This window comes from Aquila chrysaetos, chromosome 18 (assembly GCF_900496995.4).
Source record: "Aquila chrysaetos chrysaetos chromosome 18, bAquChr1.4, whole genome shotgun sequence".
Lineage (NCBI taxonomy): Eukaryota > Metazoa > Chordata > Aves > Accipitriformes > Accipitridae > Aquila > Aquila chrysaetos.
In genome coordinates, this window is record NC_044021.1 from 14,721,519 (window position 1) to 14,738,071 (window position 16,553).

At 36.5% G+C, this 16,553-nt stretch overlaps 1 protein-coding gene across 3 annotated transcripts in view; it reads left to right on the plus strand.

Moving 5' to 3' along the window:
* Positions 1 to 16,553, plus strand: part of EXOC2 (exocyst complex component 2) — a 137,590-nt gene that overhangs the window by 18,923 nt on the left and 102,114 nt on the right. For all 3 annotated transcript variants that reach the window (XM_030041908.2, XM_041118324.1, XM_030041909.2), the window contains exons 3-5: positions 675 to 851; positions 2,275 to 2,401; positions 12,092 to 12,205. In XM_030041908.2, the coding sequence (XP_029897768.1) occupies positions 675 to 851; positions 2,275 to 2,401; positions 12,092 to 12,205 (418 nt within the window). The remainder of the gene's footprint in view (positions 1 to 674; positions 852 to 2,274; positions 2,402 to 12,091; positions 12,206 to 16,553) is intronic.

Genomic DNA, 16,553 nt, shown 5'->3' on the forward strand with positions numbered 1-16,553 from the left:
TACTTCTGAGAAGGTTTAGAAGAGAAAATAGATGAACATTACATGACTGTTCTCTCGTACAACAGGGGCAGTTTATTCAGCAGAATTACAGTCTTGCATCACGGATTTTGTACAGAAGAGATTGGGACAGAATATTTGTCAATTAATACTTTTTTGACCAAAACCCCCTTCTGTGTCCACGAAAGTACTGCTAAACAAATAAGGTTGAAGAAACATTGTTCATTGTGAATATTTTGCAGAGTTTCTTTATTTTTTTGCTATGCAAAGTCATATGGAGTGAACTTACAAAAGATTTTTTGCATGCAGTTTTGATGGAAGTTTCACGTTAAGTCCAATACTGAACAGCAGTTCTCTAGGGTTTTGCAGACAGAAGATCTATTGTACAACATGAAGTAAAAGTTTCAGTAGCCCTTAACTGGTGGAAGAGATTAAAATAAGCTTCAAGCAGCACTGCCTGTGTCTCATGAAGTGTCACTAGGACAAAAGACCTGAAGTCACCTAGGGAAAATCTGAAAAACAAATTCATGACTCTTTGACTGTAGTTGGCTGTAAAGGACTGGAGAACGTTGATGTATTTGTATAAAATATACGAAGCATCATAAATGTATTTGCATTACAGAATTTCAAAAGATATTTCTATTCACAGTAGGGTATTTCTTTTTTATTTTTCCCAGGTTTAACAATCTGTGGGCACAACTGTCTGCTAACTGCTGAATGGATGTCTGCCAGTAAAATTGTGTGTAGAGTCGGACAGGCTAAAAATGACAAGGGAGACATTATTGTTACTACGAAGTCTGGTGGCAAAGGAACTTCAACTGTTTCCTTCAAACTGCTTAAACCTGAAAAAATAGGTATTTTTCTTGTTCAAATTCCCATCTGTTTTCTTTGCTAAACAAATATATGACTAAGTGCCTCTTTATTTAAAGTGTATGTTTAAAATGGATCCACCTCAGGACAATCTTCAGTTGTTTAGAAGAAGCAGAGTATATCAATAACATGTGCAAATATATACATAGATAAACTCATGGTATATGTGAAATTAATCCTTCTATCTAAATATCCTGATAAACCCCTCAATGACTAATGAAAAGTAGCAATTATTTTTCTCTAGGAAGTAGCACTAAACTTCTAAAATTTAAAAAAAAAAACTCATAACGGATCCAGTAATTACTCTTAAGTGTACTAGGTAAATACAAAATATAAACCAGCTCATGAGCTTTACACCTAAATCCTGAGCTGACAGTTAATCCTTTAAAGAAAGTTGAGTCCTCAGTGCTGTTTCTTATTTGTAATTCAAACCATTCTGCAAGACAGAAAGTGTACAGTATTTCTCATGACATGCTTAACCATTGAAATGATGTTGCCAAGCAGTTTAGGACCTCTGCTTTATCTAGAATCCAGTCTAAATACTCTGGATTGATAATGTTTCTTTCAGAACACCTCATTGATGAAGTTGGATAGTTACCTTTCCTAACATATGGGTTCCCATAAGAACTGTCACAGGCTTTTGTTCTCTGCCATTCAGTGACAGTTAAATAACATAATTTCTCCTGAGCTGTACTAAGATCTTAATAATAGAAAGGTGAATCGGGTGCAAATGTTACGCAGTGAAGCTTATGATGATGGGAGAGAAGAATTGATATTTTAAAAAACAGGTAAATGTGGGGATAGGATAATTTCTGGTGTTGAGTATCTGGTGGGTATGTTAAAGAAGGGCATGGCCAAGTGTATGGCTGAGGGCCAAGACCTGTGGTGCCTCACCTTTACGCATTGTCTGTGCTAAGGCTTTGGAAACAAAGACAGTCCTGTGTCCTTTGAGTCATCCATCTTGGCATGTGGCCAAAGTTCACTTACTTTTTTGGTTAGTGAGTGGCACAGAAAAGGGATCTTCCCTGAAATATGCAAATAAGATGACCTCCAGGTAATTGCTCACTTTGAAACTAGTAGATGACAAGGTTTGGACAGATACCAAAATACTTGAGGAATGAAAAATACTAATACTCTGTGATCAGGAAAATGCTCTTAGCATACATGAAACTGTGCAGTCTGTGAGAGGGTAATGTTTGATGCCCAGCCATGAATACCTTTTCAGCAGCTATAATAAAATAATTTAGCATAATTGCATCCAGGTTGTTTTGCTATATATCTTCCAATATATTACCTAGGCATGCACTTTATATTTATCAGGATTTTTCAAATTAATTCAGTATGTTAGAAGTTGATGGTGCTGGACTGCCCTTGTTGTTTTAAGGATCTGCGCTTTGTTTTCTCTAGGTATCTTGGATCAGTCTGCTGTCTGGGTGGATGAAATGAACTATTATGACATGCGCACTGATAGGAACAAAGGGATTCCCCCCTTGTCCCTACGTCCAGCTAATCCTCTTGGTATTGAGATAGACAAGTGAGTACCAAATGCCTTTAATCCACTTTTTTAGTGGTTTTCTCTATATGTGCCTTTGTGAATTCCAGAGAAGTTTAATGGTTTACGGGGCAGGGAAAGATTTAAAAATACATACATATATTAGCTGTTGGTATGCTATTTGGTACTCAAAAGAGTTGGTGCACGTTCTATCCTGCTTCATAATCCTCATTTTTGGATATCAATTAGAACTGTAGATAATCTAAAAGCCTGATATATTGAACCCCAGTGATGTTTAGATTTTGAAGACTGGTAAATAACCTAAGGCTTTGGATTTATACATTGTAGTTATGGAATACTTACTGTTGCATTTGAGTTTTATGGGGCTTTTAAGGATGTTTAGATTGCTATCTGTTGCTAAAATTGCACTGTAAAATGTGATTTATTATACCACATCAACTAGTTTATTTTATTGAAATATTAATACTGTTTTCCAACCCACAGACTTCCTTACTTTTGTTCATAAGTATGGTGGAATTTATGACATATTTTTCTGAAACAGCAACTTCATAGTGAGTGAGAAATGGAATTAGAGGGCTTTAAATGGGACACTCTTAGGGCTCCAAACCTGCCCAACTTCTAGAAATAGCATCAGGAATAATATTTCTCTTGATGAAGATACCAGCTCTACCAAAACTAAAGGCTATTTAAAATTAAACGGTTACTAGGGGTCTCATCTGCTGAATGTTTGTGAGGGGGAGTGATTGGAGAAAATCTGCAGTGTCCGTTGTTACCTTGTTCTGATGGGGAAATGGTACTTTAACCAAAATCTGTATGGGATTTCTAGTGGATACATCATCACTTTCTGGCTTCTGGCTGTGCATTTCTTTCCAGTTTGAATATGTATTTTTCTTTCTTTTCAAAGTACTAACCCAGCGTTTTGTAATAAGCTGAAGATTTTGTCTCTTTCTAAGTATTCTTCTCCAGCCTCTGATGTAACTTCTGACACGTACTTCTTTCGTCTTCTCCGGTTTTCCAACCCTGTTAAAATGTGGGCTCTAGGACTGCGGACAGTATTGCACTGTCTTACTAGAAGACTTACTGTCTCTCCTCCACTCTCCGTCCCTTCTTTGTAAAGGAAAAAAACCATAATAATCCTTTTTACTGCAGTGCTGCACTAGCAACTAGCAGTGAGTGGCTTGTTAGCTGATTCTCTTGAGTTGCTACTTTTGCTGCTGGCATGGTTGTTCATTATTCTGTAGGGATGGCCTGGATTCCTTTATCCTAGCTATGTCTTTTTGCATTTGACCGTGTTGCTCTGTTGCTTCCTTGACAAGTCTGTCTTATCAGTCCAGATGGCAGTCTGTCTTGTTAATGTTTTTACCAACTATTCATAAAAAATTATTGGTGATAAAGCTATTATTGATGATTATGCAAATAATGATGAAAGAGTAATGTGGGCTTTAGTAAAACTTTACCTACAGATGTTCTCAGGCTTGCTTCTCCACAGATTGGGGTTTTTTTTGTAGTTAGTTCTTTAATCCATATGATGCATTCTATTGGCATTGCATAAAACTGTTTTTAATCAATCTTATGCTAGCAAATTTCCTTTAAAATGACAATATGTTAATTTTGTCTCGTTACTATTTTCAGTGAAGCACTTAATCTCAAAGCCCGTATAATATGTTCTCAAACATTGTAAGAAACAGTTGTGACTGGCTGACACTAAAATTAATTTTCTCTGCTTTAATTCTGTATTTGTTGAACCCTGCAACAGCTTTTCCAATATTTTATCTGGGATTTAAGTCAAGATAACTAGTTCTGTTGCATAGTCCTCTATCCATAGATTTCTCGCAATACTTCTTTCTGTAAATACAATGGTTATGACACAGTTGCTTTTAATTTGTTCTTATTTTAACAAAACTTCTAAGGTAGTATTTGACTTCATAACCAATATTGATAGTTCTTACAGTTAAGACAGTATCAATGTGATAGATTAGGTTAAGAATTATCTTCCAGAAACCTAAACAGCATTAGTTTATGATTTTTTTTAATTTAGTTATCTATTTGGATGTTTGTTAAATAGGAAACCAATGATACCATATTTTAAATGTTTCATTGGAAAGCATTAGAAAGTATCATGTTAATGAAACCTCAGATTTTGTGTGGAGAAAAAAAAGTCAGAAATATGTAAATACAGATGGGAAATAACCTTTTTGTGAGGGTTTGAAAAATAGGGAAATCTTTGGGCAAGCATAGTATCAAGCCTAGTTCATTGTTCATTGATCTCCAAGTTCACCTCCAAGTTCACTGGAAGTGAAGCATAAAGATTATGGCAAGCACTGGTGTTGAAAATGACTGGTTGGAGAAAAGGAACACTAGTCAATATAACAAGTAATTGTGTAGAGGGATTGACAGGTTAAGTTGTGGAGAGGGGAGAGAGACAGGGAAAGAGGAAAAGCCTGGTCTGCCCTCATGCTATGGGTGACAGCACGGTGTTAATAGTTGTGACTATACAAAGGATATGCTTTGTTTAATTAAAAAGTGCCTCCCCAATGGAAAAGCTTTCATAACTTGCTTGAAAAAATTGGAGCAATGTGATGTTTACTTTTTATAAAATTATCTCTAATACCATACAGGTTAACTAAAGTCGAACGTTTGCAAATACTTGACATATGGGATGGGTGAGTAATGAGAAGTTGTACAAGGTACTGAAAAAAGGCAATAATAAATTAAGGGGAGTGGATAGGCAAGATGTTAGCATTAACCATTACTAGACATGAGAATAAGTTGTCACTGTAAGTGATAAAAATTGGTAGAATTTTGGAATGCTTTAAAATAAAAGAAAGCCTAATACGATGAACGGTTGTGTGTACAAGGAGATGTGATTCTGCAGCATAATGGGTCTCTCCTTTATTAATAGCTTTGGCTTCTTTAAACTATTTTGAAATTTGTGCAAATTGAGATGTATTTTAATATTGAAGCTGAAGCGTTCGGCATTGGTCTGACCTGGTGGGATTTACAATCCTTGCAGCCTGAAGGCTGATAAGGAAGGGAAAGGAGTGCCTTGTATTGGTTATGCAAATAGTGGCAAACAAAAGAAACATTGAAAGAGAGGATCAGGGAGAAAACCAGTGAAAAATAGATGTGAGAAAGTAGAGTAGGAATAAGCTAGATGGGAGCATGCTGAAGAGAAGACAGGAAGTGGGTAGACTACTGACTGAAAGAGAGAAAGAAGTGCTCCCTCTAGAAAGTGGTTGTCAGTCATCATTAAATGATACAGAAAAAACATCTGCAGCATGGGAAAGAGTTAGATCACCTGTCTGTTGTGATTTTTTTTTTTTAACATGGGTTATGCTTAGTTCTAAAAGTTCCTTTTTGTGACTTCTTTAAACATTGTTTATGGTACTTTGTCTAATTAAAATGTGCTTAAAAATTAATCATAGCTTTTGAATCATTCAGGTGGGTACTTTCAAGGTGTTGCAAATGGGACATTGAAATACTAGAAACAAGATCGTGTAAGTAATGAACAGACGTGCTTTAGTACAGCATTTCATTAAACTATTAGGCAAGCACAGGGACAAAAAAAATATTTATTCTGACTTGGTAGGCTTAAGATTGGAGTTAAATCCCAGTCGTTCCCAATTAAAGTGAACAAAAAGTTTGAACTGTGAATTAAAGGAAATAGATAATAGTGGGTCTAAGACATTCAATTAATAATTAGAATACTGCCTGTAGATATATTGTAGGAGTAATGTATACTCAAAATATACACTGGAATTCTCTTTTCATATTTGCATTCAAATGTTGCAAGGATGCAAAGTGAGAACTATGGATATACACTCATTCTCCTGGGTGTTTTTTACGTAGTCAAGATATTTTAAATGTTATATGTCTCAGTTGCTGAATAGTGAAATCACTTATATTGTAATTAAACTTACGTTTCAGTGGTGATCCTTAAGGTCACAAATGTATTTGTAGAATACAGTGTTTGCACACATTTGTTCTCCTGCCTTGCTAACAGTTGTTTATTCATCTTTTAAAACACAGAATTGATCCAATTCTATGAGGGTTTTTTTTACATTGCTATCACTTAGTGTATATTGTGTGTATGCTGTGAAGTATTTCATTCACACCAGAAAATAGGTGTTTGAAATATTTAATCTCTGAGTTCTAGTTCTTTAATTTTCACAATGGAGTAAAGGCTGATACAAAGCTTTAGTTTTCTGTCACCATCTTTATGCTGGCTTTAAGTGCAAAGCAGGTCTGTGCCACCTTCCTCCCCAAGGAATAATCCTGACTGTGGTGTTATACAGTTGTAGCCAGAAACCTTTACAGAAGGCTTAAATAGCTTACAGGAAGAAAAGGAGTATACAGAATAGTTGCCTCAGTCTGAGAAATGTGGAAACATGGTATGAAAATTCTAACATTAACAGCGATGTTGCAGTGCTTGGCTTGGTTTTTGCAGTTTAGAACTGTGACAAGAGCAGGTTGGTAGGTTACGTCCTACCAACATAGGATTGTTCAGAATTTTTTTCCTAAAGCACTGGTTAAAATCTGTTGGTGGAAAATTTAGATCTATGTAAGATTTGTGAATAAATTGCTTGTTCAGATGTACCACATACTTCTCCCCTCCTGCTCGACAAGTCCTTGTTTAATCAAAGGTTCCCTGCCTCCTCTACCTACTCTGTCAGACTAAGAAAATCCGTTCTCTGTAAAGCAGTAAGAGCAGTCAGACCTAGCGGTGGTTAGAAAATTTTTGAATAGTGTTTGTTGTTTTGCATGTAGCAGAGGTCATTATGGTGGATCCATCTCGTACATGAAAGCAAATGCTGACATGCTAAGTACATTCCACATACTTCTGTATCCACCCACTCAATACAGATGCTCCCTCTTCCCACGCCAGCTTCCAAAACAGTTCATCTGGGAGGAGGGAACAGATGATCTTACGCTGCCACCTAATGGTAAATGCCAGTTTGCTACCGTGAGATATGAAAAGACTTTCTGGAAGCTTTGATTTTTTTTTTTTTTTTTTTTTTTAATGGCTTGTATGGAAATGCAGTCAATTTCATCCTTGAATGTGATGAGCTTGTGGCAACTTTTATCACAGAGGTGCATGCAGAGAAATTGTGAAACCTGCAGAAGAGAGATGCAGTATATAGTAGTACATAGTCTTAGTTTTATGATGTTTAAAAATATAGTAACACTTTCTGCTTGTAAGGCTGATACAATCAGTTGCAGCTACCAGCCTATAATCTCTTAGTAGATTTCTCTTATCACACTCTGCCATATCTCAAATATGGTTGTCATTTTGTTGTCATATTTCTGATGAACCTGATGCTACTACGGAGTAATTGCCAGAGTGCATCCTTGTCTTTTTGCTGTTGGAGACACCTTCATTAACACCTTCTGATTTGTCGTGTTTAGTCTACTCCAGTATCCCTTTTGCTGGTCTTCTTGCATATATTATTAACACAGTACAGCTGGTACAAAGCCTGCTTGTAGGAGTCTGACTGGTACCAGACAGAGGGGGGCGTGTACAGCAGCTCTAGCTAGAGCTTGTTTATGCTGGTTGCTATTCAGGATCTGTGTTTATTTAAAGTTGCTCCTTTTGACCTATAAACTCCTGTGGAATTGAGGTTCAAGTTACCTTTTGGTGGCTGTATCCTGTTTTGGGACCTGCCTTTAATCTGCAAATATTGTCATATATGCTGAAAAGCATACTAAGAGATTCTGAAACTCTGGGAGCAAAATAATCTTTACAGAAAAATTGCAACTTGCTAAGCTGCGTTCATAGTCAGGCTCTGTTCATTAGTATCCATTGCATTCTGTTGCTGTTCCTCAGTTGTGACTCCTTGGAGACTGTGATTTACCCATGGAGATTACAACTAATGTTAAACCTGAAGAATATAAATGCTCTGTATATGCACAAGTTCTGTAGCAGAATTCGTAAGAGCCAATATATGCTGTGATGTTAAGTTAGATTTATTGAGTATCAGCCTATACAGAACCTAAAGTTTGGGGTAGTGGAGGGAGGGACTTGTGTAGATGGGGACATGCAGCGCAAGTGAATTGATTGTACCCTATGTGTTTTGAATCCAAACTAGATGTGTATGCCCTTTATGTGGAAGCAAGGACCACTACGTCTAATACTGCATGACTGTATTAGATATACTCAAAATATGTTTGAGGGAAGTGAAAGTGTATAGTGGCTTGAAACCAAATTTATTTTTATTATAGTTCTCATGAATATAAACAGTATGTGAAATCTTAATTACTTTTATATTTAAAATTGCTACTGATGGATGAATAAGACCGCTTTAAAATGTTACTAGAGGTCTAGTACCGGATCTGGTTCTGTATTATTATTATAAAATAGTCTGCCTAGCAGAAAGTACTACTATATAAATCCAATATGTGTACCTTTGCTGAAATTGTAAAGGTAGCGAAATACGTGGAGTTGTCAAGGATGGTAAACATCTCTCTCCTTTTTCTGAGGTCTTCTAGGTTCAGTTTGTGGTTCCCAGTTTCTTTTACAGTGATTGCTTTTTAATCAGTGATTAAGTATTCAGAGTTGCTTCCTGAAGTGATTCTTGTATAACAAGCAAATCAACACAAAAATGATCAACAATTTCATTGCATGTCAGCATGGTCTCAGCTTCTGCTACTAGTTCATATTCACCCCATAATGTTGAAATGAGTAAACCAGAAATACTTTCTCAAGTCACATATGTGCTTGTTTATAAGTAAACAGTAAGCAAGTTTTCATGAGAACAACTTTCAAGGACTTATTTATTTAATTTACTAATGGAAGTTAATGAAACAAGCTTGTGTGTATGTGGAGTCAGTCTCTTTTTAGATGCATCTGGCCAGACATTTTAGAAATACAGTTGCTTTCAGTTTGAACTTTTTAGCGGGGAGCTTCTTGTGAAGACAGCTGGAGCAAGTCATTCCAAGGTCCCCATATCTGTTAGCGGAAAAACTACTGGTAAAATTTATGATAAAAATAAGGATACTACACCACAGAGTATAATATATTGTTAACATACCGCACACATTCACATTCATGTTTCTACTGTTGTGACTATGTCTAAAATATGTCTGCACAGATAAAAGCACCCATAAATGCATTGCTAATTCATGGTTCTGCACAAATACATCTGTTGGAAAAAAGCTCCTAATAACATTTTAATGCAGTCAAACATCAAACTGAAAAACCCCCTAGTTTCTGTCCCACTAGCTGTGAGCAAAACTCATCTGCAGTAATTTATTACATCCCTAGCTAAATTATTGTTCTTTATCTCTCTATATAAAGAAAATAGTTGTGTGTGTCCCCCGCCCCAGGAATTGTATAGCTCATGCATAAGCTTAAACTGTCATGCGTATGTCTTACAAACTTGCAATCATAAGTAGCATTTGGTAATGGTGTATTTGTTGAGTGTGCGTGCTTTTTGTGTTATATCTGTTTCTTTTGGCTTCTGAGAAAATATATTGAAGTTCTGAAAAATACGAACAAAATTCTGCTTCTGTATTGTGTGCATGCACTTATATAGTGCTTGCACTGAAGTTCCGAGTCTCTTCTGAGGTAACTGAAAATTTTTTATTGTTTTTGGGTTTTAGTATTAAAAAATGTAGTTGACCACAAAGATGCCACCATGTGTGGATTTAATAGAAAAGCTTTTTTAGACAGCCATGCCATGTATCACATGTGAAGTACTATTCTGCAAATTCATATGCCTATTGGGCACTTTTGACTGTTTTGAATGAAAAATAATATCTTAAAATGTCTTGAAAGAATAAACTCAAACTTTCTTCTCCTTCTTATATCCATCAGCATTTTTTGCTCACTAACTGGTATTCATGAAATTCAAGGTCATTGGTAATCCTGAGTCTTGCTACTTATGTTTATAAATTTTTATGTTAACACTATCACTTTTTCCTTGAAAACAGAGAAATGTTGGGACCTTCATTTTTAGTTGCTACATTTGTTTCTCACACTATTTTTCCTGTCTCTCTCCTTTCCATATCTGTCATCACTTTCCTTGCATCTCATTTGATTTTCTTCTTGTTTTTAAAAAGTATTGTTTCATGCCCCTGCTGTAATCAGGTGCTACTGATGAAAGACTCCTGTGCCATGTCATTATGTATGTAGGTCCTTTGTACCTGCTTGTGCTAATGGCCATTTGGATATGAATAGAAACTTAGAAAACAACTCTTGTTTCTGTGTAATTGTACTTTTTAATGCGTCAGCCTTTAGACTTGCTTCACTTAATCTGCTGTTTGCTTTTTGTAATAAAAACAGCTTTAGCTATCTTGAAATGTTTAGATTACAGAAAAACCAAAACTGACAAATCATTGCTTTCGTGTCCATTCAAATGGCTTTTCATACGTATTAAATGTAATTCTAATAGATGACTCTGGATTGCTACCCCCACCCAAGTTTGATCTCAAACGCAAAGTATGGCAGGTTTGCATTTGCGTACAGTGTACATTGTATAGCAGAGTTCACCTAACTTGTGAGTGTCAGAGAGGGTTTTTATTGACTTTTGAGTTTGATGTGATCCAAAAATGACATAGTCAATTTTTAGAATAGAGTAGAATATTTCAGTTGGAAGGGACCTACAATGATAATCTAGTCCAACTGCCTGACCAATTCAGGGCTGACCAAAAGTAAACTTATTTGTCACAATTAGTTTCTGAAGATGGGATGCAGCTGGTGGTAAAGAATAGAGTGGTGAGTGCACCTGGTGAGGTACTGAGAGTGCATGGTGGAATGAATATAGGAAAGTGTTAAGTGTGTGTCTGGACTGATGGATGAAGATTGTCATGTTTTCGTCAAAGAGTTCTTTAAATATTTTTATTACACTGATGTAAAATAAATGGAATACATTTTCTGTATGAGCATCTTAGAAGCTACTTGTAGTTTCAAAAGTGCTGTTGTAGAGAATCTGCTTTCACAAGGAATTGGCTCGCATGCTATCTTTATGCATTGTAAGACTGAATAAAAACAAACAAAACATGCTGTTTCTCACTCAAGACATGCCCGCTTTTCCTTTGTTTTGCATACTATGAACAGACAGATCAGTGTATTCTGTTTTGCAAGAGGATGATTTTAACTCAGGATTTCTTTCAGTGTTTGTATATAATGGAAGTATGCTTCATGTATCTTCCTTCATGTTTCCGTGGGACTTCTACTGCATATGGACCAATAGACAATGATGGTGCAAGATCACTTACAAGCTGTCAACCTGGTGATGTCCTGTCATTTTAAAGTTGGATAGATACTGGTTCATGGTTTATAGAGCATATTCTATCTGATTTACTTGGCTTGGTGTACTGATTTTCCTGTTTAAAAGGTAGAGTTGACTTTGAGTACATTCAGCATTAGTGGTCCTGCATTTGAATATTAGTAGTATCATGGTGAGTCTGTCTTGTCGTATTTTCTGAAGGCAGCAGTTCTCTTTCTTTAGAAGTATTTTGTACAGGCAGCATTTCTGTCATGTGTAACGGTGAAGTCAAAATGGTAAAACTAATTTTACTCAGATTAGATTTCAATTTTTTCTTTCCCAGTCACACTACATGTGTCTATAATACCAGTTTTAATTTCATGGTGAGATACAAGTTTATATTTACATTTTGTTGGAACATGATTTTTTTTTTTATGTGACACTTTTAATTGTAAACTGTTCACAAGAATATGTCTCACTGAAGAAATGAATATTCATTTTTCAGAGGCAGATTTCCTCAAAAAGATTTAGAGGCACTGTTTCCTGGGATGAGTGCTGATTTCACTAGTGAAAACTTTTCTGCTGCCTGGTACCTGATTGAGAATCATTCAACAACAAGGTTTGTTGCTATCATATAAATAATTGTTTTACAATGCAAGTCACTTATGTTATTTCATTATACAATAGATGTGTCATTGGTGGCTGACATTTACAGTAGTAGACCTGTAGGCTCTACTGTCTGTGATGTTTCTGCTTGGTTAGAAACTTGAATCAACAAGTCTGCTCAATGTGGTTATGAGGAAAACTTTGGGTTTTTTTAATCAGACCTAACTTATGGCCTGTTTCCCACCCGCCCACCCCACCCCGTCAGATGGAAGTTGTCTTTCTTCAGGCTAAAGCCCTTTATGAATCAAGAAGTTAGGCAGCATGGCCTTGAGTGGAAACTCCAGATGTTAGCTTAAGTCATGACTAGAGGCTCAGGATAAGCGCACTGAACAGATGACTAACAGTAAAACTGTTAGTAGTATCAGTTAGCTTTTAGTTAACTCTTGTGGAAAATGCTATAGTAAAAGAAGTTGGACAAGTGAGTAAGATCTTTGAGGTAAATCTCTTGAAATCTTGACCATTAACGTCTTTATTTTTAAATCTAGTTCATAATATGTACTTACATGAATGCATTACATAAATGTATTTTTGCATGTATAACTGAGTTCTGAAACTTATATCAGCTGGTGTTCGGGTAATACTGAAAGCTATTTTTAGTAGAGGTGATGAGCCTTTTTGTTGTTTTCAACAACTAGGTTCTAACTAGCATTTTGAAGGGAAATACCACTTTGCAAATTTATTTAATATTTGTTTGTTATCTAATGGTAGAAATAGGTGTGGGTTGATTGGTTTGGGGGGGGGGGGGGTATTAGGAGCGCCAGAAATAACCATTAATCTACTTGGGAAATACTTTAATTTCTTCTCAGGGTGATGGTAGACTGAAGAGCCAAAACAACAGCAAGAGAACATTATTACCTAATACACAGGTAGTGAGTGACAGCACCTTTTGAAATCAAGTAACTAAAAGAGGAGTGATTCAAAATGAATTCTGTCTATCACAATCTGATAACTTTGGGGATCATTAGGCTTTTAAAAAAGCTGAGGGGATAATAAAGTGAGAAAGAACAAACAGCTTTTGATGTAGCTGTTCTTAAGAAATTTCCTTTATGTTTGGCCCTTGCACTGTTGCTATTTTGTTGCTTATTCATGTGGGCACCAGTGATGCTGCCAAGAGAGATGTGGAACAGATCAAGAGTGATTGCAAAGCCCTGGGGACAAAAGTGAAGAACTTGGGAGCCCAGATATTCTCTTTGATTTACAGGTGAAGGGGAAAGCTTCAGGTAGTAGTGGATGCATCCTGTACGTTCACAGATGGCTGTACCATTGGTTTCAAAGGGAGTTTTTTTACTTCAGTAGCCATGGATCCATTATTAAGGACTGCTACTGAGAAATGGGATTCATTTGAAAAAGTGGGGTGGGAGCATCTTTGCCAGCAGGTTTGCACTTTGGTGACAAGGACTTCAAATTAGGATTATCAGGGGATGGTGATAACAGCTTGCAGTCAAATGAAGGGACAGAGTGCTACATGTATGGTTCAGTGATAGCATTGAGAGTGCTGTTGGGAATTACAAAACCAGTTGGAAGGATCTAACCTCAGGTGCCTTTACACACTCACATGTAGCCTGGGAGACAAGTAAGAGGAGCCAGAGCTCCACACATAGGATTAGACAATCATATCACTGGAATAAAGTGGGATAGCTCATGTGCCTGGGGTTCTGTGATGGATGGGAAGAGGCCTTCTGAGAAAGATAACCAGGAAAGAAGAGAGGGACTTGACCTTTGTGTGAAGGAAGAGCTTGCATAAATATATGGTCCCTCTTACAGAGCAGGTAGCAGGATGGTTGAGAGCTTGTTCAACAGGCTGGAAAGGCTGACATCGCAGTGGGATGAGGAAGTGAACAAAGTCTTCCTCAAGCATCTTGAAGTCTCCAGAGAGCAGACCCTGGTTCCTGTACAAGACTTCAACCTCCCTGATATTTACAGGAAGGGCAGCAATCCAGGAGGCTTGTGCAGAGTTCTGGAAATGACTTCTAACATAGCTGCTAGGTGGGCAATCGGAGTGCTGCTTTCCTAAATCTGATTCTTGCAGGCAAGGCAGGGGATGTGATAACCAGGGGCAGCCTCGGCTGTAGCTGTTGTGAAATAGTTGAGTGCAAGACTCTGAGGGGTGTGGGGAAGGCAAGCAGCAAAGTACACACCTGGGGTTGGGCAACAGTAGCATGGAAGACAATCTGGTGTTTGTAACATGCCATGAATACCCATTGGCTGTCTAGTACAAATCGTCTTCTGGGGTGTATCAGCAAGACTGTGTTATGTAAGATATGAGGATAATTATTCTGCTTGGCATTATTAAAGCTGCAGTTGAAGTGCTCTGCCCAGTTTTGGCCACTGCTTTAAGAAAGATATGAGAGCTGAGCCACAAAAATAGTGTATAAATATATGTGGGTATATGGCTTGAATGAATTAGGTGCTTTCAGAAAAGAAACAAAATTAATACAGAATGCATGTTCTGAAATACCTAATGGGCAGTTCAAGGATAGCAATCAATTGCTCATCGTTTACCACGAACAGAACAAGCTGTCTCACTTTGCAACTGGGGAGATTTAGGTTAGGTGCAGGTCAAAAACATATTAGATTGCTTAAGCCCTGGGACAGTGTAACTTGTAAAGCTGCAGAATCACCATCACTGGAGAGTGCTGAGATTTGATTTGACACCTGTCTGTCATAGATGGCTTAGGTACATTTAAGGATGCTGTGGATTGAGAAAATGAATTAAATGACTTCTTATAACTGATTAAATGACTCTATCAGAATTACCATGGAATATGAACAACAGCATAAAGTAATTGTTATATTTCTAATATGATAAGTTATCAGTAAAAACACTGATTTTTCTGGTCATCAGTACTATGAATTGATAACTTAAATAATTACATCAGCTGGTATGGCCCCTTTTTGACTTGTACTGTGCCAGTGCATCAGTACCTGAAAGTCCACTCTCATGTAAATTTCAAGCTGCCTATTAAGAGAAAACATTTTTAACACTTTTTCTAGTATCAGCTTAAGTACTTCATGTTTCTTGGAAAAAAAACCTTCTATTGGTTTGTGTCTGTGTGAACAGTTTCAAGTCATGGTCCCCTCAGTCCAGTGGAATAAAAAGTATTAATTTTTGGTTTTAAATGAAAGCTGGTTTTTTGCATGTTAATTCAGTTTATATTGGTTTATAAAATCTAAATCTTAGTTGTTGAAGGTGTAAAAGCTGTGCAAAACTCAACAGGAAGAATGGCTCAAAGGGTAGGGTGAATCCAGTCATGTTTTGAATCTAATTATAAATAGCTTTTTAAAAAAAGAAGAGGCAAATCTGTTTTTTCTGTTGTTTTTTTTCCTTCTCACTTCAAAATGTGTAGTCTTAGAAATATTCTGGAATTGTATAATTATCTGCCCCATATAATTTGTGCTGTTTTTCCGGAAACAAACAGTAATGGTTTAGTTCTTGTCCTCTACGTAACCTCACGTATTGGGAGTACTAAATGTGTGGTGTGCTGATGTTTTGGTTAGCTTATGTCTGTTTTTTCCTTGAAGGAAATTCTTTTTAAGCAATCAAAATAACTTTTTTAATTTTTTTTTTTTTTTTTTTTTACTCCTGGCAATATCCTGACAAATATAAATAAACTATTTAGACATATTATGAGATCATCAGATAACATGAAATGGTGCTTAAAAAGAGAGCTGTACAGATTTTTGTTATTTTGAAAATGCTGCTGGTAAGTACTTCTTGTATGCCCAAGTAGACCAATCCAGCTATTAAGTAATGTGATTTCTGTCCAGCAGATGGAAACAGGAAATTAAGCAAAATGTTGTGACATCACCAGTATAAAAAGGAAAATGTCTGTAACTACACCAGTGTATTTTGTCTCCCAGCAGATGGTGATAGCCTTCTCAGTGCCTGGGCTAAAGTTTGGTTTGTTCTCTTAATATGTCTTTTTCTACTGCTGTTTAAAGTGGGCAAAGACTTTTGGTGGAATTGCCTTATGTCTTAATTTCCTTACTTCATTGTTTCCCTCTCCTCATTGAGGTATAGTGCAGTTTTTTGTTTGATTCTTTTGTATTAGAGAGATGGGGTTGGCCTGCAGGTAGGAGAAAAGACTTTAAGGGTGGAAATCATGTGTTATGTTTGTATTTCTGAGCTTGTTCGTGATAGTGCTTTTATAATGAATCCAGTAGCATAACTACTGAGATCATATTCATCATCAACAACAAAAAAAGTGATACGCAAGTAAGGAAGAATCAGTCATGACATAAGACTTCTAAAATAGTTGCAGCTGCTTGCAAAAAATAAAAATGTGAAATCAAATGTAAAC